Source organism: Somniosus microcephalus, chromosome 11 (assembly GCF_052327205.1).
Source record: "Somniosus microcephalus isolate GS21.2 chromosome 11, FLI_Smic_1.0, whole genome shotgun sequence".
In the NCBI taxonomy this organism is placed as follows: domain Eukaryota; kingdom Metazoa; phylum Chordata; class Chondrichthyes; order Squaliformes; family Somniosidae; genus Somniosus; species Somniosus microcephalus.
The window spans coordinates 199,854,253-199,876,641 of NC_140997.1; the positions used below are offsets into that span (position 1 = coordinate 199,854,253).

Sequence of the window (22,389 nt, forward strand, 5' to 3'; positions counted from 1 at the left end):
ATCGAATATGATGGTTCCTGAACTGTTAAAGCATCATTGCTGAGGAAGGCATCTGGGCAGGGCTGAATAAAGCAGAGTATAAGGTTGGATAGATATTGTGCTGTTCAGTTCCATTTGATTTATCTTTGGGAGAGGCAGGAGAAAACATTGCAGAATCTTTCCCTGACAGTTAAATGCATTGAGTGGATGGAGAGTGAACAGGATTACCTTTTTAAATTCTATGTTTCTTTTCTCTACATGTCCCTGATGTTTCCATGTTACTCAACACAGTGCTGAAGAAGTATGTTGAAAATTGCTGTAAGTTAAAGTACGATCCACATTCAAAACAAAAAAGGACAGGCAGAGGTGGTCAGAGATGCAATAATGGATACATTTTTATTAAAGAAAGTATTTCATTTGTAAAGTGCAACATTTTGAAACAAATACATTTAAAGTCATATGAAATAGAAAACAAGATGTCTACAATGTTCACAGCTGCTGTATACACTGACATTGGATCTACAATGCAAGTTGAATACTTAATTAATAACTTATCTTTGATCTTCAGCTTTGTTAAGTGAGCATTCGCTGAAAATTTAAACTTGACATTTTGGAAAGATGGGTCAATACTGCAGCATCATAGCATGTAGGTAATGTATGTTGAATATGAATGATCTGACTCAATCTGTAGCGTATGACAAAGCTGGGTGCTAATCCATCCTTGGAAAAGCAATGATGCATAAAAGAAAGCACTGGGGGTATAAATCCGTCTAGGGCAGTAGTGCAAAAATGGATGACAGTGAATCGGCAGCCCATTTTGCACTTTACCTGATTTTCTTTTCAATTGACTTAATTGGAAAAGAAAATGGGGTGAAGTGTGAAACAGGCTGCCAATTCGTTATTGTTCAGTATGTAAAGCTGCCCAAGATGAATTTATACCCCAACATATTTTTGTGTGTGTTTTCTTAAAAGAACGAGGAGCCCTACATTCAAGCACTCCAACAGTATTAATTGATTAGAATGCTGAAATACTTCAAATGTTTGGCTCCTAAACAGACCACCACAACCCACTGCTGATTTTGTCCAGTATGAGCTACTTGGTCACAACACTAATCTAGTTGTGGAGTTCAGCAGTTCCCCAATGCTTACGCTTTATTTACTGCAAGTGAAATTCTGGGTTGGATTTCCCTCTTTCCACGTCTCTGACCCCACCTTAACCCTGACCCATTTTCTTGGGTCAGGGTTAATTGGATATGCAGGGTAATGAGTCATAGGCCTAGAAATTCGGTGGGGTTAGCGCCCAATTAGAGGCGTTAGAGGGTCTTGCGCCGGAATTATAGCTGGTAACGAAATTGCGTTGGGCCCTACCATCGGCGTTAGCCGGTAGCGCTGCGCCGGCACCGATGACGTCATCGGTGTGCGCAGCGTCCCGGTTGCCGTGGTAACCCGGCCCCAAGCCCAAATTCAGTTGCGGCCGCCTCGCCCGTGGCAGCCGCAACCAACGATTGTTGAAAGGGATGTTACACACCTTTGCGCCGGCGCATAAAGGTGGAGCGGCGGCCGGCCGCTTTCCCGGCGGCCGCCTGCCCGCACCTCCCTCCCCGGACTCCTCCACCACCCCCCCGCGGCACTGATGTGTGTGGCCCGCGAGCCCGGCTCTTCCCCGAGGTGCCAGGCTCATTTGTCGGGCGAATCGACCGGCCAGCGGTCGGCTGCAGGCAGCTCCTCCTTAACAGAAGGAGGAGGCCTGCAGTACCCCAGCCTGCCGCACTGCCTCGGGTGCCGCAGCGGGGGATTTGCGCCTCAAAACTGCACTGAACGCCCATAGTGAGGCGCAAAAACCCTCCATTAGCGCCCGCCGCCGTCTGGGCCCGGGGCAACCGAATTTTCGTCGGGCGCAGCGGCATTAACGCCGGTGCAAAATTTCGGGCGCTAAAGCCCTGGCGGACCCACAACCGAATTTCTAGGCCATAATATTCTCATAAAATACTCTCCAGTCTGTGCTATGTTGTTCTTTTAAAAAAAGGTTCCCATATCTATTCTATGAAGTTAGGTCCCAGAGCGATCTTATGACAGGGATGTTTTCATCATTCCCTCACTAATGCACAGTCCCTTTTTGGGACTTTCTCTGTTTACAGCATTCAGTACCTTAAATGTACTATTATTTTGTCAATCCAACCACTTTTTACTTTATAAAAGTCCGCACAATGGGAAATGTTAAAGCAAAAAAGGAAATATACTGAAAACAAACCTAAGTAGAATACATTAACATTCAGTTGTACAAAAACCAAATCTAAACACTCAATTCATAAACAAAAGACTGTTAATATTATGATTTGCCTGGCTAAGTATACACAAGTGTGCATATGCGCAATATAAACTGTACACAATGATAGAAAATACAAAAGGTAAAATACAGCAATCATCTGATTTAAAATCTGCTGTTGGTATGATTGTTTTGGTTTATAATATTGTTAATTAAACAGTGAAATTCAAAGTGTAAGGCAGCAGTTTATTCCCCCACCGTTTGTCCACTTGACCCATTTAAAACTGTTTATGCTGTAATCTGATATAGACTGGCATAATGAAAATGAAGGAAGTAAGAGCAGCCTACTATTGTAATCTGCTTCACAGTACTGTGGTCATGGGGTGAGGTACAAGTCCTAGCTGACAGTTAGTTCTAACCACACTATTTTGTCTGTTCTCATCCAGGTGGCCAGCCTCGTAGACAGAGAACATCCTCTCACTGGTAACCATGTCATTGATTTAATACATGTTTCTGGTTGTAACTGATAAGAGATTCTTCTGACATCTTTTACATGAGATAAGCTGGGTCATACTACCTGCACATGCTGGAAGTAATTGCTTGTTGCCTATTTATAGAGGAAGAGGTAATACAGGTTACATATCTGTTATACAGTCTTTTAATGAATGGGCGATTTTAATCTTGGATGGAAATAACAATTTGACTCTCTTCCCTCGGAGCTTGTGCAGAATGTGGCACAACAGTTAGAAAGAGGCTTTCAACATGTCTGCTGTCCCAGCGCAGAAGGCCGCAGAGATGAATGGCCACCACAGGAAAGGGTGGGAAACATAAAAACCGGCAAATGGGTAAAGAGATAATAACTGTCCTAATATGAACAAATACTTCCAGTATTTAATGTAAAAATGTACGCTAATTAAAAAAAGCAAGTGTACTGCAGTTCGTGTATTTTTAAAATGTAATTTAAAAAAATATTTCAAGTGCGAATAGAAAGTACTTCAATTGGCAGAGTGAATCAATTATAAATAAAAAACAGAAAATGTAAGTCAGGGAGCATCTGTGGAGAGAGAAACAAAGTTAACGATTCAGGTCGATGACCTTTCATCAGTGAATCAATTATTTTGTTTAGATATTTCATGTATTCATGACCTTCAGGTCAGATGAAGGGGTAGAGGTTATAGAGAACCAGTCATGCCCGTTACTCAACCATCTGTGGTCTGCCAAATTGGGTCAACCAGCTGATGGGCAGGAGGGTGGAGTAGAAGTACTCTTATGCCCACATTTCAATCTCTCACCAAATAATCTTGACCAATTTTACTTTTCCCTCTTCTCCTGAAATTGTGGATTTTTATTGGGGTACAAGTCTATAGATGTGAGTGCTTCTCCCAATTAGCCGTTATTCCACCTTGACACTGAGTGTCAAGGTGCCAGCCAACAGTGGGGGGCATCACAGCCAAGCCCGGTGCTACGCTCACCCAACATCCATGCATGCACTTTCAGCAGAGATCACTGGATAGTGACGAGAAGTGGGACAGACACAACGAAAGTAATCAGAGCACAGCATACAAAGTTGCTCATCACTGTGAAGAATCGTAAGGCACAGATGGAGGAAGGTGAAATTTAAGCTGAACCAAAAAACGCAGGCGAAGGTGCAGAGGTAAAAATAACCAAAATCCAAAATGGGGGAAGAGTGCAAAAATGAAACATAAAAGGTACAGTGAAGAGGGAGAAACAAATTGAGGAATAAATCCAAACAAAACCCTCAAAATATGACGACAAGAGCAGAAAAAGAGATCAGGGAATCCAGAGGTTTACAGTTGCATTTCAGAGATATGTAAAGGGTACATGATAACACGTGATGTGAATGATCAAAAAGCAGAGCTACATTAACAAATCCATTTTAGCACTTAGGAGTCAAAAATAGAGAACAAATGTAGCAAAATTGCTCTGAAAGGAAATACAGTGTTTGTCCCAGTTACTGAAAGGGCTTAAACTTCTAAAATGCAACATTTCAAATGTTTTACATTATGTGCAGAAAAATGTCAAAGGTATGGGAGATTGTACAATAGATATATGATTGCATCTTAAGCAGGCAGCCTGTGTGTTTTCTGTGTTTCATATAGAAACAATCCATTATCGTTGTTTGTTTTGTCACACAGCAACATTCTGGTGCTAGGTTTACCTGTTACTGCTGGTAGGCTTTATTAAAAGGCATTTGAAATGTTGGTTGTTCTAATGTATTTAATCATTTCTGGTCTATTTCATAACTGATTTCTTATTTCTGAGCTCTAATTTTCAAAATAATTTATCTACCTATTAAGCTGCAGTTGTTTCTATTCACAATTTGCAATAAAACAATTATATTTTTTGCTGAATTTAGAACTGCCAGTTATTCCAGAGATGCACAATATTATTCCTCAAATGTTTTGATAGAAATAATAGAAGGCTGTATTTTACAGAACCATATAACCTTAAATACACTTCAAATACTGATACAGGATTCTTTAATGAATGGAAATATTTAAATAGCAAGGCAGCATTGTTCTAATAAGAAAGTGTCATGCTAAGAGAGCCATTTTGTGAGGAGGCCTGCCTTCTAAAGCTCTCTTCTCAATACTGTAACTGTACTAGTTGATGCATGCGATGTCCAGATTCTTTTGTGGTTCAGGATGTTTCAGTATGAGCTGGAAAAAATGGAATAAAGCAAATGGGAAGTCCCAATTAGAATGGCTAATTCCAAAATTCAGTTATCTCACAACAGTGTTCAAAATGGACATTCTGTTACAGTTTTCATTCTTTTACATTAAGAACAGCCTGACAGTGTTAATGATAAGGAACTCCTTTGACAATCAGAAATAGCAGATTAGGGATTCTAATCTGCTATTTCTGGATTCCGTCTTAGGTTGATCTGTAATAAGATGTGTTTTAGCAGTTGTGGTTTTGCCAGGCCTGGTCTGACAAGAACAATGTCTTGTGACAGCAGAGTTCAATCCTTGGGGAGCAAAGAGGAAAAAATGATTTTACCTCCCATCAGTCAGTTACACTGGAGATGGAGGTTGCATTAATGGGGAATGACTAGGGCTGAGGGTTGGGAGGTCATGTCCTTCAGTGACTTTTTTAAATGGATCTTGCAAACCTCAAGGCTGATCCCAGTAATGCAGTCATGCAAGGCCCTCAAAATCCTGTGAATCTCTACCTTACAGCATTGTGGGAGCAACTTCACCACATGGGCTGCAACGGTTCAATGAAAACCCACCACCACCTTCTCAGAGCAACTAGAGATGGGCAATAAATGCCGGCCTTGCCAGCGACAGCCTCAACCCAAGAATGAATTCAAATGAAAACTCCAGAATGTGAGCACATAATCTAGTCTGGCACTTCAGTACTGTTGGAGTGCTGCAATTTTTTAATACTTTTTCCTTTCTCTCCTTGTGCTCAAAAGCCTCCTTTAAAATTTAACTTTGGCCCATGCCTTTAATTCCCTCCCCTCCCCAATTCCTTCACTTCCTGTCTGGTGTCAATCTCTTTTGTTGAACTGAAATCATGTAGTACGTCACTTAAAAAGCTGGAGATCAGAAGACAGGATGCTGATGATTAATATTATGCCTGAAATGAAACAGTCTATTAGATGATTAAACCTCGGTATGGAAAATAATGAGTTTGTACCAAACTTTCAAACCTTAATTAATGCAGATTTCTGTTGGGAATGTTCACCTTTAATTTTAATAGATTTTAATAGTTTTAAAGGACCAAGTGGAAATTGAGTCCAAGACTGCACGGATGTTGATTTGACTGTATATATTCTGAGGAGATTTATTAGCAAGCCTATTATCTTTAAACAATGTGAGTTGCCAATACAATTAAAGGAACTCTGCCTCTTCAAACAGTCTGGCAGACATGGATTATTTTCAAGTCACGTATTTTATTCTTGTGAATGTGTTTTGGTGCTGTGAACTGCTTGTAGAAATCTTTATTGTGAGGTCAGATACAGGCAGGATATGGTTGATTCTTAATGTAGAAAATGTTGCATCGGTTATGGGAAGTCTGAAAACTTCACACAACTTTCGAAATGTGACTTATTTGTAACTTCTGCTTCCTCAATTCTGAATTATCTGGGAACAACTATTGTCATAAAACTATTTGCGATATTTCAACTACTTGGAACAATACAGCAAAGTACCAACCATATTATTAACATTGACTACAGTAACTGCTTGGTGTAATTAAAAGAAAACTCCAGAGTATCTATCCATCCCCATAACCTCACTACCTGTCTTCTGAAGATGGGCCTGGCCCTAGTAGCACAGGAGCCATGGTGTTCCGTAGAGCATTGGATTATCTCCAGATATAACTATCCCTGTAACCACCAATCCTGATCAAAATGGACATTTATCTAGATCCTTTTTTAATGGAATTTAGTGATGGTGTCATTATTTTTATGATCAGTCTGTCTTGAGTGTCTGTTACTCAGTTTTCTGATCTAAAATATCAGGTCTACTTAATAGAAACCTACAATGTGTTCTCTAATGTTATGGCCTAAATAAATTTATATTTGAAGTTTAGGATATTTTTTAGCCAGACATACAATTCATTTTCTCCAAAGAGATTACATTTTGAACGAGATACTTTTGATTGTGGTTTCAATGAATGGTAATTGCTTTTCAAAGGATTCCTAGATAGGCACTGTAAATTGAGATATGTAACCTTCAAACATTAATCAAAACATATATATAGTAACTTTGACCTATGCAATGTAAAAACATCAGTGGGATCTTCTTTTATAACAAACTGGGATGGTAAAGATGAACATTATTATAACAATCAAACAGTTTTAAAGGACCAAGCTGAAACGTGACACCAATGCACAGGTGTGGATTTGACTATACCTGTATATTATGAGGAGATTTATTAGCAAGGCTATTGGGTCAGATTTTGCTGGGACCTGAGTGAACAGGGCAAGTAACAGGGTTTCTCCTTAACCAATGAGATTGAAGGATTGGGAAATAAACAGTGGAAGGACTGAGAAGAAGGGTGAATTAAAGGGGGTGAATTAACGTCAAATCCGATATAGAAAGAGAATTAGAGAGAGGGAACGAAAGATTGGATTGAGAAAAGGACAGAAAGAAAAAAAAATTAAATTAATTTTTTTTAATCGCTCCTGAAAAATCCGCAATCTGAAGGAATGAGACTCCACACTTGTAATAGTTAATTTTAATTGCCAGAGAGGTTGATTGGCAGTCATTAACAATTATCACGTTGTTAAAAATTACTTACGCTACTAATTACTAGCCCTAAATATCTACAGTGGGTTTAGTTCATATCTACCGTGCAAATACAGAAACTTCATGACATTCAATGCCAGTCAATGGTGAAGAAGAACAAAATGCTGTTTTTGCGAAGCTAATGGCAGAGCGGCACAACTCGGACAGCAACTTTTGGATATTCGCATTTAGCCGCGCATCTGCTCCTCACCTGAAGTTGCTGTACCATTTACACTTAAATAACGGCGAGCGCATTAACCTCACCATTATTTTAACAGCAAAATCTGCCCCAATGTCTTTAGTTGTACTGGCACCTCTCAGGTTATTTAAAGGACTCTCTTCCTTTCCAAACAGTCTGTCAGACATGGATTATTTTCAAGTCACATATTTTATTCTTGAGAATGCGTTCTTTTGCTGTGGGCTGGTTGTCCTTTGCTTTCAGATCAGACTAGTTATGGTTGTGTTTATTCTAGCTGGTTGCACATCTCAAAAGTGCTTTGTCAAAATCTGATTGTACAAAAAACAATCTGATGTTTTTTGGCACTTCCTTTCAGGGGGATATTTTCTTTAACTTTTCTATTGAACCATCAAATCTCATTTAACATTTCTGGCTCTCGTTGTTGTTGACCTGACTAAATGATCGCTCATGTGTGGAGATTGTGCTCAAGAGCTCATACCTGTTTTTGACGGGTATGTTTTCATCTTAAGCCTAGAAATGGCAGACAATGGGGGCAGTTTCCTGTGTTTTCAGTCAATGCTGAACTCAATGTATTGTCTGAGAATACCATGCAGGTTAGAAGTTCCCACATTTTGAAGAGTTAAATATTGAAAGCAGATACCTTCCTAAATGTTTACATTAGAAAGTGACAGATACTAAGGTGACGCTCACATAGATTTTTATATGCATTCTCTGAGTATTTCTTCAAGTCAATTTACAGTGATTGCTTTAACGTTATACATTCAGACAGATACAAAGTATTCATATAGGCGTTGTATTAGATATGAAAGGGGAGATGATGTATGTACCTTATTTTATCAGTGGAACTGCTTGGGAAGAACCAGGCCTCTGTACTCCAAATGCTGTGATTAAAATATTCACAATGACAATTATGAACACTAGGCCTGTGGCAATGTTGTTGAGAAGTTCCAGCTTGGCATGCTTCCTGAGGTCATTCAGATTATATTTGCCTGCAAACGAGGACAAAAGCTGTAATTGAGCAATTGCAGTTGAAAAGTTTGACGTTCATCACTAAATAATAACGGCAAGACAAAAATGCCAAATCTGACAAACATCATTGCCATTCATTGTGGTCATATCAAGTGCCACCCAGGCAATTTTCAAATTGTGATTTAAATTATGGCAGAGTAAAATCTGAGCACTAACAATCTAACTGAAATCTTAAACATACTTCAAGACTGACTGGATTACATTGTTGATAAAGACTGCTCACTGACATAAAGCTACTAGGTGCTTGGTGCATATTCAGTTTGAGAGACGGTTTTGTAATGTTGTAAGCATTTCCTGTAATAGAAAGTCTGGTTGCAACAACATATGGGGAAAAAATAAAAGTAAAACATTCAAAATGCACATCTGGCTTATTACCAACACAGGAAAACCTTCTAAGCAGAGCTTCCTGTCCTTGGTTACATTGCTACCTTTCAGGATGAAGGCTCAATGGTCAGAAATGGAAATCTGTTGCATTGCTATATGATCTATACTGTATGCGTTGCTCCTCAGTATGAAAAATAATCACATTATTGCATTACACTACTTGTTAAATGGTGCTATTAAAATCAAACCTCAACAACAGTTATGTTCGTACACTTATGTTATTTTATCCTGTGCCCAGTGCCCTAACTCAACTGGTAAATTTACCGCATCAAAGGAGCCAATAATAACACAACACTGAAAATATTGCTTGAAACACTCTACAGTGAATCATTGGTTCAAATAAATGCCATACAGGAACACTAATGTCAAGCTGCTGTACTGATCTGGCTCAAAGACATCCTGTTCTTGGTAAGAAATTAACTTCATTGATGGAGAGAATATGTATATAATTAATGAAATACCAGGGGAGGAGTTTAAAGGAGTAACTATCTTAGCTTCCATATAGTTTCAATTGCATCAACTTTTTGCTTTGAGCATGACATTTCTTAAAACATATTTTCTCCCCTTCACGGTTAAGTCCTGCTTTTAGGTCCAAACAGCGGATGGGCTAATTTCATAGGGTGAAGTGGTCTTTGTATCTGAATATAGTCATTCAAGGGACGCACAATGAGAACTCCTGGCTCACTGTTAAAATTCTGGCTGTTTTCGGCAAGCTTCCCGCAAAAATATGAGGTCTGAGCCGGGTTCTAACTTGCTTTGCAAGCAAGCAAGCACCTGAAAATAACACCACTCCATGACTCCCCAAACCACAGCTGAGATCAGGGATATAGCAAGGCTCCTGATCCTAATCTGTGGAACTGTGGCATTTTGTTTACTTCATTAGCAAAAAATTACTGTGGCCTCATAGCAGACTGAGCACAACACGAACGCCTTATTTATGCAGCATCGACACTGTGGAGTGCTTCCCCTAACCAGGTAGAAACAATGCAGACATTATTACAAAGGAAATCTATATGGGTGCATGTGGACATTATGAGGCAGAAATTCCGGTCCCTACGGGTGTGTACGCGCTGTGTACTCACCCGTAGGGCCAATGGAAATGCCGGTTTTAGGCATGCACTGCGCATGCGCTGGAAACCAGCATTTCCGATCTGTCAAGAAAGCTCTTGACAGATCCCCCGGCTGCGCTGGAGCAGGGCCTCTGCGGGTGGAGAGTTCCGTTTTTTGGAGACTCTCCGCCCACAGAAAACACTTACAATTCTTGCGCCTGGTAAAAGCATCCCCCCCCCCCCCCCCCCCACACTCTTTGTATGGATTGTGGGAGTCCATAAAACCCTTCCACCGTACAGGACTAACCACCCTATTGGCTGGTAAAAAGAGATGGTTAGGATCATGGAAGAGGTGTTTGCGTTGCAGCCTGTCACTCTGTGAATCCTTCCACTACTTTATACCATTCTCCAAGGGAAGGGCATGAAGATACAAAAACGACCCAAGTGGCCATTCTTAAGTGAGCGCTGGCAAGCTATTCGAACATTGAGGGCATCAGAGCCAAGCCTGATCATTCAACATCCCCCCCAACACCTTTAATGGTGATTGGGATTGGGAATCCTGGCTGATCTGCTTTCCCTTTCTATCCCAGGTATGCTGAGGCCAATTACTGCATCCTGGTCGAGATCAGCTAACTCAGTACATGCTAGGAATTGAATCTGGCATCTTCTGGTCTGCACAGCTTGTAGCCATTACTTATTTGGCCATCAGGGGAAACCTCAATTCTAATGGTGTGGGAGCTGAATACTTGCAGTTGATTGATCGTGGTAGCATGTTGAAGTTAAAGAAAGTAAAAAAACACAAGTAATTTGGCTGCTGTTTGGAAGTATTAAGTATAGTGAATTTAGTCAATAAGAAAGTTACTCTATTCCAAATAATCTGAATACAGGATCTTGCCAATATGGATGGATTTGCAGTTGTAAAAGCACGGACACCACCAGCACCCACAGCCTGCACTACACCCAAGTACATGCTGTATTAAAAGAAAAAAGTGGGAAAATAACTTTGGCCCAGAACTTCCGTTTGCAGGCCTCCCGCGGGCAGAGGGCTGCGATCTGGAAAAATCTGCGCCTGGACCGGAGGGCTCCCGGGAGGCGCAGAGTTCCGTTGCTGGGCCTCCCCAAACTGCCGGTGCGCAGGGCCTACATATCCCAGAGGCGCAGGCGGTTCGCAGCCTCCCTGGGATCAGAGAAGGGAATCTCCATTCATACAGTTTTTTTTTACTTTTTTCAACTCTTATCCTGGTAAAAAGGCCTTTTTACCAGGATAAGAGTTGAAAAAAAGTTTTTTAAAAATTCCACTATTTTATCATTTAAAAATAATTTAAAGAAAGGTAAGTTTATTTTTAGCCCCGTTAAAAACTTTAATTTTTTTTTTCAAAAAATAAAATTTTTGTTTAAAATACTTAATTTATGTCATTTAAAGTCTTTTTAAAAATGTGATTAAAAAAAAAAGATTTAAAGTTTTACTATGTTTTGGGGGTGATCTCTATTCATATATTTGACAGGTCGTCCTGTCAAATATATGGAGATTCCCTTCTCTGATCCCAGGGACGCTGCGAACCGCCTGCGCCTCTGGGATATGTAGACCCTGTGCACCGGCAGTTTGGGGAGGCCCAGCAACGGAACTCTGCGCCTCCCGGGAGCCCTCCGGTCCAGGCGCAGATTTTTCCAGATCGCAGCTCTCCACCCGCGGGAGGCCTGCAAACGGAATTTCTGGGCCTTTATTTTCCCACTTTTTTCTTTTAATGCAGCATGTACTTGGGTGTAGTGCAGGCTGTGGGTGCTGGTGGTGTCCATGCTTTTACAACTGCAAATCCATCCATATTGGCAAGATTCTGTATTCAGATTATTTGGAATAGAGTAACTTTCTTATTGACTAAATTCACTATACTTAATGCTTCCAAACAGCAGCCAAATTACTTGTGTTTTTTTACTTTCTTTAACTTCAACATGCGACCACGATCAATCAACTGCAAGTATTCAGCTCCCACACCATTAGAATTGAGGTTTCCCCTGATGGCCAAATAAGTAATGGCTACAAGCTGTGCAGACCAGAAGATGCCAGATTCAATTCCTAGCATGTACTGAGTTAGCTGATCTTGACCAGGGTGCAGTAATTGGCCTCAGCATACCTAGGATAGAAAGGGAAAGCAGTTCAGCCAGGATTCCCAATCCCAATCACCATTAAAGGTGTTGGGGGGGTTGTTGAATGATCAGGCTTGGCTCTGATGCCCTCAATGTTCGAATAGCTTGCCAGCGCTCACTTAAGAATGGCCACTTGGGTCGTTTTTGTATCTTCATGCCCTTCCCTTGGAGAATGGTATAAAGTAGTGGAAGGATTCACAGAGTGACAGGCTGCAACGCAAACACCTCTTCCATGATCCTAACCATCTTTTTATACCAGCCAATAGGGTGGCTAGTCCTGTACGGTGGAAGGGTTTTATGGGCTCCCACAAAGAGTGTGGGGGGGGGGTGGCCCACACCCACCAGACGTGAGTAACCTGCTGGATGTCAATGTAGAAGATAGAGCCGGAGCTCTGGTCTCCACTCGCTGGAACTGTCTGGAGTGGGGTTTGAACCCTGCACCTTCTGACTCAGAGGTCGAATGCTACCACTAGGCGAAAGGCTTGCTCCACCACAGGTGATGTAGCAGAAGGCTGCCAGTACCTGTAGAACTGTGCCCCAGTAAGAATCGGGGCTTTCAGGAAAGGAGAGGAAAAATTGGGAGGGTTGAAAATTTGGGTTTCATTGCTGTGCTGTGGAATTCTAAGAGACAATGAAAATGTATTTTCTCCACAAACATTCCAATTTATAAAAAGTTGTAATCAAATAAATGCTCGGCATAATTTCTTCATTCAATAATAGACTGAAAATTCTTTGTAAAAATGCACTGTCTGTTATTTTACTAAGATTTTAATGCATTTCAGTCACAAATTTCTCTTCCATAAATTCTCTTGCATCATTACACTATTATACTGTAAATTGATACACCAGGGATCTATGTGGAGTACTGATAACAGGCTATTGGGTCTTCCATTCAAAATGTAATTATCTTACTGTGACTCAACATTTAACTCACCAATGAATATTAATAAGATTCCCGCTATTATCTGAAATGTGAATGATATACTAATTAGAATGATGAGTGGCACATAGTAGTTGAAGCTAGTCCCTTGATCAACCACTGCTTTGAGCTGGGATGCATTGGCCATCAGCAAGGCGACATCCAGCATGCTTTCTGCTGCAGTCTTCTTGCTGGCATAGTTATTGAAGTTGATGGATTGGCTTCGTCTCCTGCTGTGCAGATTCTGTTGTGGGAAAAATATGTGGAGAACAAAATTAGGTTTGTGGTACAGATAAAACTTAAAAATTTACATTGATTGACTGTTATTCTCAAATATCCGGCTGGTTCCTAACTACAATGTAGCCTGGTAAAGTTTTTCACTGGGGAGCATCATTCATCAGTGATTCTGATATGTGCAATCGACACTAAGGGCTATAAGACATCTGTTACGCATCCATAATATATTTAAAAATCTTACATCTGTGTACACTTCCTGTCTACAAAATCTTATTTCCTATTATCATATTTTTGTGTCAACCTTTTCCATTATAATTCCATATTTATAATGGAAACTGCCAATGTAAACTGTCACACTGTAATTATATCCTTCCACCAGAGGTGGCTCTGTAGCACTTCAGTTTTGCATCTCCGAGCTTCTCAGTATTATACTGTAGAGAAACGCCTATGCTGCAAAATTGCAACATTGATGGTACTGTAATTTGTGAAGTAGAGTTGGATCCTACTACTCTGCTTCCCAAAGTGCCTACAGTTTTGCGATTTAACTATAAATAATATAAAATCAAATTTTATACAAAAATAAGGACAAACTGTATGACTTAAAATGGAATAGCAAAATACTGCGGATGCTGGAAATCTGAAATAACAACAGAAAACACTGGAAACACTCAGCAGGCCAGGCAGCATCCGTGGAGAGAGAAACAGAGTTAACGTTTCAGGTCTGGGACCCTTCATCAGAACTGGAAAAAGCTGGAGATGTAACAGATATTAAGCGGGTGCAGAGGCACGAGATTGGGGAGGGGGGGGGGGTGGGAGGGGAGGAAGGAATTGAAGGAACATACACACCTTCACCTGAAGACTACAGTTGGTCTTCACTACCTGTGAGCAACACCACAGGAGAGCGACTAGTATTTGTTAGAATATTTCATGTTTTATACCAGTACAGTATTACTTAATCCCTTAATTTATCTAAGTATAGGATATATAGCTTTTGAGCCAGAGCGTTTTCCAATTAATCTAAATTTTGTATCTAAGTCTTTTTTGTATCTAGATGAAATGAGAACTTTTTATTAACTTGCTTTTTTTAGCATGTACACCACATATACCTACAATGTTTAATAATTTTTCAGCAACTGGGAAAAAACTATTTTAATTAATATTGTAATTACTAAAATTGCTTTATTCTATTAGCACAAGAAGTGTAACTTTTAAAATAAAGACTACTGAAACTCATTTGAATCATATAAATGTGGAACGACTTACGCAATGCTACTATTCTCTCCTCCTATAAAGTAAACACAATACAACAGCGAATATACCTCAATTCACAGTCAATCTTTCCTCAACCCTTCCATCAGTTTGGAACATATGCAGTGAAATGCAATGTTACTGTGACAGAGGTTCCTTGTTTGGTTTCCCTAAGGGAGGGTTAATACCGTTTTATTTTATGCTTGGTATTTTATGTTTGTTATGGCGTCCAGCTGCACACACTCAACAGCAGCAGACAAGGCAGGTTCACTTGGTAATGATCACCCATTTCGTTCTAACTTCCAGCGGCTGGAGAGCTACATCTGATAACCCAACAAAGATTCAACATGTGGTGTTTGCACTGGGCAAAGCCACAGTATAAGATTCCACAAAGTATGGGATCTCAACTAATGTCTTAGTCCATAGTGCAGTGTCTCATCGGGTAACTGCACTGTGTGATGTGACACTGAGCCATACAGACTGGAAGATGTGATCCCTGTCTCATGCTGATTTCAGGTGGGATGGGAGGATTCTATAACTGGCATAATTATCCTGGGTTAAAGACTGGAAAATTTTTATTCAGGTTTCCTGCTTCTGATCACTAACCAGTGATTCATGCTGGAAAGTGCATATGTGAGAGTTTACTGTACTTCTTAATATTATGTAAAATGTATTAAACCTGGGCTTTTAACTGTCACTGGTCTTCAATTACAAAATAATATGGGCTCCTGTGTTCTTAATTTACTTAACCACCGATGTGTGTATGACTGGTTGACAATACCCTCTTTAATAACATTTTATTCAGTACTTTACATTAAGCTAACTATGGCAACATTTCGATTATCAAAATGTCAAATCAAATGCATCCAACATTTTGTTATGCCAAATATTAAAAATCTTGAATCTATTTTAAAATCTGTAGTCTGAGGCCGGTGGTAGATAGCAATCTCTTTGCATGCCTAAGGTCAAGAGATGTTGGAAATGTTTTTGGTAGAAGAACAAATTGTTTAGGAAATACTTTGTTTTCTCTTGTTTTATGAACAACAATGCTAGTTGGTTCTAGTCTGAGGTCAGGAGATATCGAGACTCCCTTCGAGTACATTATATGATTATTATATTTTTTTCGAAGCACCGCAGTGGGAATGCATTCCATGTAAACATTTATATAATAAATGATGCACAAGAATAGATGGCAAGGCCAATATTTGGACAATTTTGGTAGATTAATGCAATGGGATAATCTCATTAAAATGTTTCTATCTACAGTTAAAGGAATTCAATCATATTTAACTGTTTATTTTGAATGTTTTTATTAAACCTTTCAGTATTTATAAGTGCTTGTCCACAACTGGTTAGGAAATACCACAGTAAATGCACTCTTCTCACTCTTCTTCATACACTGCGATTCTTAAAATGCAGCACGTTGATGCGTGGACTTATCTGACAATCTCTCTCATGCAGCTTGCACCTGTGCTTTTACCGGAAGGCGGTCTTCAGCTCCAGTAGGCCCCTCTTTCTATGGTACACCTTCTGCAAATGACAACCACTTGTACTTACATAGTGCCTTACTATAGAATGGCAGATGACAAGGGAGTATTCAGTACCACTACTGAATACAAAGGGAAGAGTTCACATGCCGACTGATCTTCTATCTGCACAGTGTGAATTGTCTTGGAACTAACGTGCCAGTGAAGTCCTGGTACTAGTAAATATCTACAGGAAACTTCTTGATTCTACATTTTAGACTTGACATTTATTAAGGGCAATTGTGAAACAAATGATTTTTTTTGCAAACGAACTGCTTGGATTGTATTTTGGTGTATCCATCCACATTTGGCCATTTCTTGGCACACACACAGCAATAGGTTGTGCAAGATTTAATTGTAAAGTGTATGGACATTCCATCATCTTATAGTACAGTTCAAATCATTATTACTTGGATCCTAAATAAAAAGTGCCTTTTTCCTGAAGGCATTGCTATTGAAATGAATGGCTGTAAAAGTTATAAATTATGTTTTAACTGGCATCTGCCAGACTCGCAGCACAAGACTGTCTCTGTTTCTTCGCCCAGCTATAGACATAATTTAGTACTGATGGCGTTCAACTAGCTACTTTTAAAACTCGAGTAAGCATCAGACCGTTTAAGAGTACTACGTACAACAGAGCAGGCAAAGCCAAAATGTTGGTTTGGTAAACTTGTCACCAAACTAAGCAAAAATTAGGGTAAGCTTGTCGCATCCACACTATACAATTTAATTACATTTTAAGGTATAAATCATTTTCTAAGGGTAATTCTTATTAGTCTGAATTGAAAAACTGTACTTGCCAGTAAGACAGTAACAACAACAAATTGCATTTGTATACTGCCTTTAACATAGGAAAGCGTCCCAAGGCGCTTCACAGGCGCGATTATCAAACAAAATTTGACACCGAGCCATGTAAGGAGATATTAGGACAGATGACCAAAAGCTTGATCAAAGAAGTAGATTTTAAGGAGCATATTAAAAGGAGGAAAGAGAGGTAGGTAGAGAGGCATAATCCATTCAGATTCATAGTAAATCTATTAGCCAAGTGAGTTAGAACAGTTTGGGCAGAACTATTTTGTTTCCTATTTATGGGTGTGATTGTGTACATTAATGAATCATATTTCAACATTATACTGCATGTAACCAGGGTTTCCAACCTCTCCTGGAATTGAGGGTTGCTCTCTGGGCGCTGCTGCTAGCAACCTGGGAGATAAGTGCATTGTATTCGTGGCTCGCAGAGCTTTGTGCCTGCGTGCCTCAGCCTCCTCTGTTGTATCTACTTGAAACTCCCGCCCCCTCCGCCTTACCCAGCGCTGCTTGAGGACCCTGTCTGGCTGTCTCAACCATTCCCTGCCCCATGACCTCGCATTTCTGGCCAAGTTACATGTGGAGCGGGACCAGCTAACTGTGTTCAGTCTGCAGTAAAGTCAGTTACTCGTACTGGAAATTTAGTCAGCCAACATCATAATTAGTTTATTTCTTGCAATACATGTGATATATTTATGGTAATTGGTTAAAAAGGATTTCTGCAACTTATATGCTTGCCATAAGCTGCTGTGGGAGCTCCAACATTCATATGAATTAAGCCTAATCTGTGGAGGAAAAAACAATTTTTGGTGTAAATTGTTACTAATTCCTTCCACCGTTTCTTTTCTGAAGCTTCCTGTGCCACACAGGATAGTCTGAGTCTTGCCAAAGCTTAGCCATAGCTGGTTGCTGGGAGTCGATAAGAGTTGGCCAGGGTAACTCTCAATTAAATATCTCCTCAGCTGGAAGTGCAAATATGTGAACATTGGATGAGGACCAGATTGCGCTCGGCAGTACTGCAGCCAATGCCTTCAGAAGAGGAGAAAACTAGAAAAAAAATCCTATTTTGATTATGTGACCCAATCTCTCAACAAAAAATTATAATGAAGGCAGGGACTCTTTGGGGGGCGACATTTGGCTCCTTTGCGCCCCCCCCCTCCCCGAGACGCTAACGGGGTGCAAAGCAGTTATCGCCCGGGGGTGGGCCGGCGAAAAAAGCACCTCCCGCAAAATTCGGCTGGGCGTTGCTAAGGCGCTACCCGATAGCACTGCGTCCCCACCGGTAGCACCCCAGGCCACCATGCCTCCGGCGATGATGACAGAAATTTGGCTGTGCCCCGCGAGCAGTGTCAGCGCCAGCCTCGCGGGTCGCGAGCCTGGCCGACTTCCACTCGCGGGGCGGTAGTTAAAGGGGAGGTGCGGCCACGCCCTGCGCCGCCATTTTCCCTTTTTGGCCGACCTCCAGGTCGTCCCTCCGTGGTGTGCCGTGGCAAGGTCCTGGCCGCCAACGTGCAGCCCGGCACTGCGTCTTGGCGCCAGGCTGCTGCCATGGCACCACGCCACCCTGGTGGCCTAGTTGGGGCCATCGGAGGCCCTGCAGAGTGCGCAGCGGAGCACTGCCAGCTTTCAACGCCCCTCCCCTTCAGTTAAAGGGGAGGGGGCGATGAAACACGGCAGTGCTCCACGGAGTGCTGCCGATCGCGCCCCGACATCACCTTGGTTACCGCCCCACCAAGGAGTGGAGCGCCCAACATTGCGCTCCACTTCCTGGGCGGGGCGGTAAGACGAATTTCGCGGCCGGGACAGGATTTCCTTGCCGGGCGCAGGTTGTCCCACCTCGCCAGCATTACCGCCCCAAAACGGGGAGCTACTGAATTTCGCGCTCTTCGTTTTTAGCAGTGTTCCCGCCCTTTCCCTAAAGACTGACCATTCTAACACATCACTCCAGCCATGCTTAAAGACTTTGGTGCCTTGGGATAACACTTGTTAAATGACACTGGTGTGATCAGCTGCCATTTATTGTAATGTGACCTTTTTCACTCTGCAAGCTGATAAACAGGAGCAATGCTACAGTGTCAGCTGTAGCACAGTTGGTAGCACACTTGCCTTGAAGGTTGTGGGTTCAAGTCCCACTCCAGCAATTTGAGCACATAAATTTAGGCTGACACTCCAGTGCAGTGCTGAGGGAGTGCTGCACTGTCGGAGCTGCCGTCTTTCGGAAGAGATGTTAAACCGAGGCCCCGTCTGCTCTCTCAGGTGGACGTAAAAGATCCCACGGCACTCTTTCGAAGAAGAGCAGGGGAGTTAACCCCGGTGTCCTGGCCAATAGTTATCCCTCAACCAACATAACAAAAACAGATTATTTAGTCATTATCACATTGCTGTTTGTGGGACATAGCTGTGTGCAAAATTGGCTGCCGCGTTTCCCACATTACAACAGTGACTCCACTTCAAAAATATTTCATTGGCTGTAAAGCGCTTTGAGACGTCTGGTGGTCGTGAAAGGCACTATATAAATATATGTCTTTTTTTCTTTCTTTGCTGAGTATTAATTCTTATGGTACTAGTATTTGTATCTTTACAAAATGAATCAAGCCAACTAAAATTGAAAAATGCAAACCAGTGCTGTGTGAATATAGTCTTGTATGCTACAAGGAAAACCACATTTAAGATGATTTATTGTTGCACTCATAAATTTCTTCTGTAATTGTAAATCATCACCTCAAATTCTTACCACCACAATTGCCACCAGTGACAGACTCTGTAACTACCAATACTTCACCCCGGGTGTTGAATAGTTAAAGAAATGCTCTCACCAGACACAACCCAAGTCTGAAAGAATAAAGTATATAATGGCTTACTGGATGTTTTTCACTATTGAAGTTGATATAGTGTGAACCTTTCAGACACATACACAGACCAATGCATTTTTGTTTAAATAGTAGTAACAATATTGCAAACCTTGTTTTATGGTTCAGGCTTTCTGCCAACACTTTTGTCTTGTGCTTATAACAAAAAGTCACCTAAAACAAAGCCGCTAAATCCTCACATATATGTTGTACTTTCTGGCCTCCATTTTGAAATTTGGGAATGGAACACATCTTCCATTTTAACTCTAGTCATTTTAAATCACTGTATAAAATAAAGGCAGAAATGTCCCTGTTTTGTCACATCTTCTTCACTAGGCTTGCAACTGTGAATCTGCAACAAAAGTAGAAATGTACAACTGTTCACCCCTCTTACTGAGCTTTTTTCCCCCGACAGTATGTGGCGACTGTCAAATGTAGCACAGAGGTTATTGCATTTACACAGCAGTTCCTTGTTTTAAACCCTGTGGAAAAGACGATCCTGAGAGTGTCCTATTCCAGCTTGTATAAAGACGCATTCATCTGAATTGAGGGTATACACAATATTGTTTTATGTTAGTGCACCTCTAACTCTGTCAGTGATATCCAATAATACCCCCGACTTCACCTTGAGCTGCAGATGTTGCAAGCAGCCAAACAGAAATTCCACCAAGACTTGGGCCTCTTCAAAGTTCCCATACAAGACCCTACCCACACACCTCATTAGTAGGCCAAAAAAAACGCACCACACAAATAAGCATAATGTAGAAACTGCCAAGAATCCAGGCCACTTAGTATGATGCATCCAAGTCCACGCCATTATCTATACAAATACATTCCAGTAAGACAATATTGGTTTTACAATAAAATGCCAGGTCATTAGAAGGAATCCCGAGTTTAAATTCCAGTTCGAACTGATTTGCACCCCATCAAACATTGGGGGTAACTTTTTGTGTCTTGGCCTGAAAAAGTGGGGACCCCGTCATATCATGGACTGTTAATTTGGGCTAGACAGTCTGACTTTCCTAAATGAAGGGAATAAGATAGATGTGGAAAGGAAAGAAAAACTATTACACAGTGTAGGTACAGTAGCCTACAAAACACATGGGGAGGAGGATAAACAGGAGTTAGAGAAGAAATACGAATATGGCATCTTAACCAACCCCACCTCTCACACCAATGCACAAAGTATTCATATTGTAGATTGCCCAACAGAACTTTGATCAAATTGCAAACTATTCTGGGTGACTGTTTCTTTCATGGAAGTGACTAAAAGATTTGTCTGTGTTTGTGTTGAAACCTAACCATGGAAAGATTGGCGCAAGTGGGAAGTCCCCATTGGTGACTGAGGTTATCTTATCCGGCCACAGGGCAAACACAGAAGTTTACACAAGTTGTTTATTGAAATTTAACTTCAGGAATATGCCCAGTATAGCCACAAATAGAACCTGTTATTCCAGTGAAATGACAACCAACTTATTGCATGATGATACAACAACCTGTTCAGTAATGCCAAACGTGGCAGTAGTGAGTCTATGCAGACATATGATTATGGACAGTGTTTAGTCAGGATTATTTTGTTTTTTTTAAAACCATTTATATGAAATCCTCACTCAAGAGTTTGAGACAATTACCCGCAGCTCTGAAACCAACAGCACTGTAACAGCAGCAAATCAAAATTAAAATGTTTCTATTCAGAGAAGAAAACTGTTCAGTTTTATTGATGCCTCCTCTTCTAGTTTATAACAAAGACAATTGCACAAAATTTAATTAATGGAGATTATTTGAAAGGAAAATTGTATGTTTCTATGGTTCTCAAAGGGTTAATTGGTTTGCTGCGACTACTCTGCACCCATTTTGTTTGTCATTGTCGGTATTACTGAATTTACTGCTTTGGACACATGTACCCGAGGACTTTATAACCTTGACATTCCCATAACTTCCCGCCCTATACAAAGTCATTATTGCTAATGGGAGTAAGGACATCCAGAGTTCTTAAGAACATGAACCCGTAATGCAAAAAGATTTAAATTCCAAGGCTAAATCTGGAGACCAGAGTTTCCATCAGCACAATGTGTTATTAAGATGCTCTGTATCACATGCACCTCTGCCGAATGCAGGTTTGGTCTGAAGGTTTTTTTAGATTTTTGACTCAGTCTTTATTAATAAACAAGAGTCAAAAATGTGTTGAATAAAGCACAAAAGTAATTAGGTGCAATGCCCAACAATATGCCTTATCCCCAGCCTCAGAAGGGTTTCTGCACTTGTCTGACAGTTTCATTTCCCAAAGCAGTTACCCTTGTGGTACCTTTAAGTGAGATTGCCAATTAGTGCTAAATTAGAGCAATTTCTGTCCACGTTATTAGGAAATGGGTTCAGACTGCCAAAACCGATCTCACATACGACCCTTAAAGCAAGCAGAGAGAAAAGGCCTTCATTTTATTGGTCTCAACTAGATTCAAAGGCATGTTAAAGGGCAGTGTGCAAATTCACTACA

General features: G+C 40.8%; 1 protein-coding gene across 2 annotated transcripts in view; it reads right to left on the bottom strand.

Annotated features, from left to right (window-relative positions):
• Positions 1 to 356: 356 nt before the first annotated feature.
• Positions 357 to 22,389, bottom strand: part of LOC147111118 (ninjurin-1-like) — a 43,680-nt gene continuing 21,647 nt past the window's right edge. For both annotated transcript variants that reach the window (XM_086001678.1, XM_086001679.1), the window contains exons 2-4: positions 13,244 to 13,472; positions 8,530 to 8,691; positions 357 to 4,926 (exon numbers count right to left, since the gene is read on the bottom strand). In XM_086001678.1, coding sequence (XP_085857804.1) covers positions 8,531 to 8,691; positions 13,244 to 13,472 — 390 coding nt within the window. In that variant the 3' untranslated portion in view covers positions 357 to 4,926; position 8,530. The remainder of the gene's footprint in view (positions 4,927 to 8,529; positions 8,692 to 13,243; positions 13,473 to 22,389) is intronic.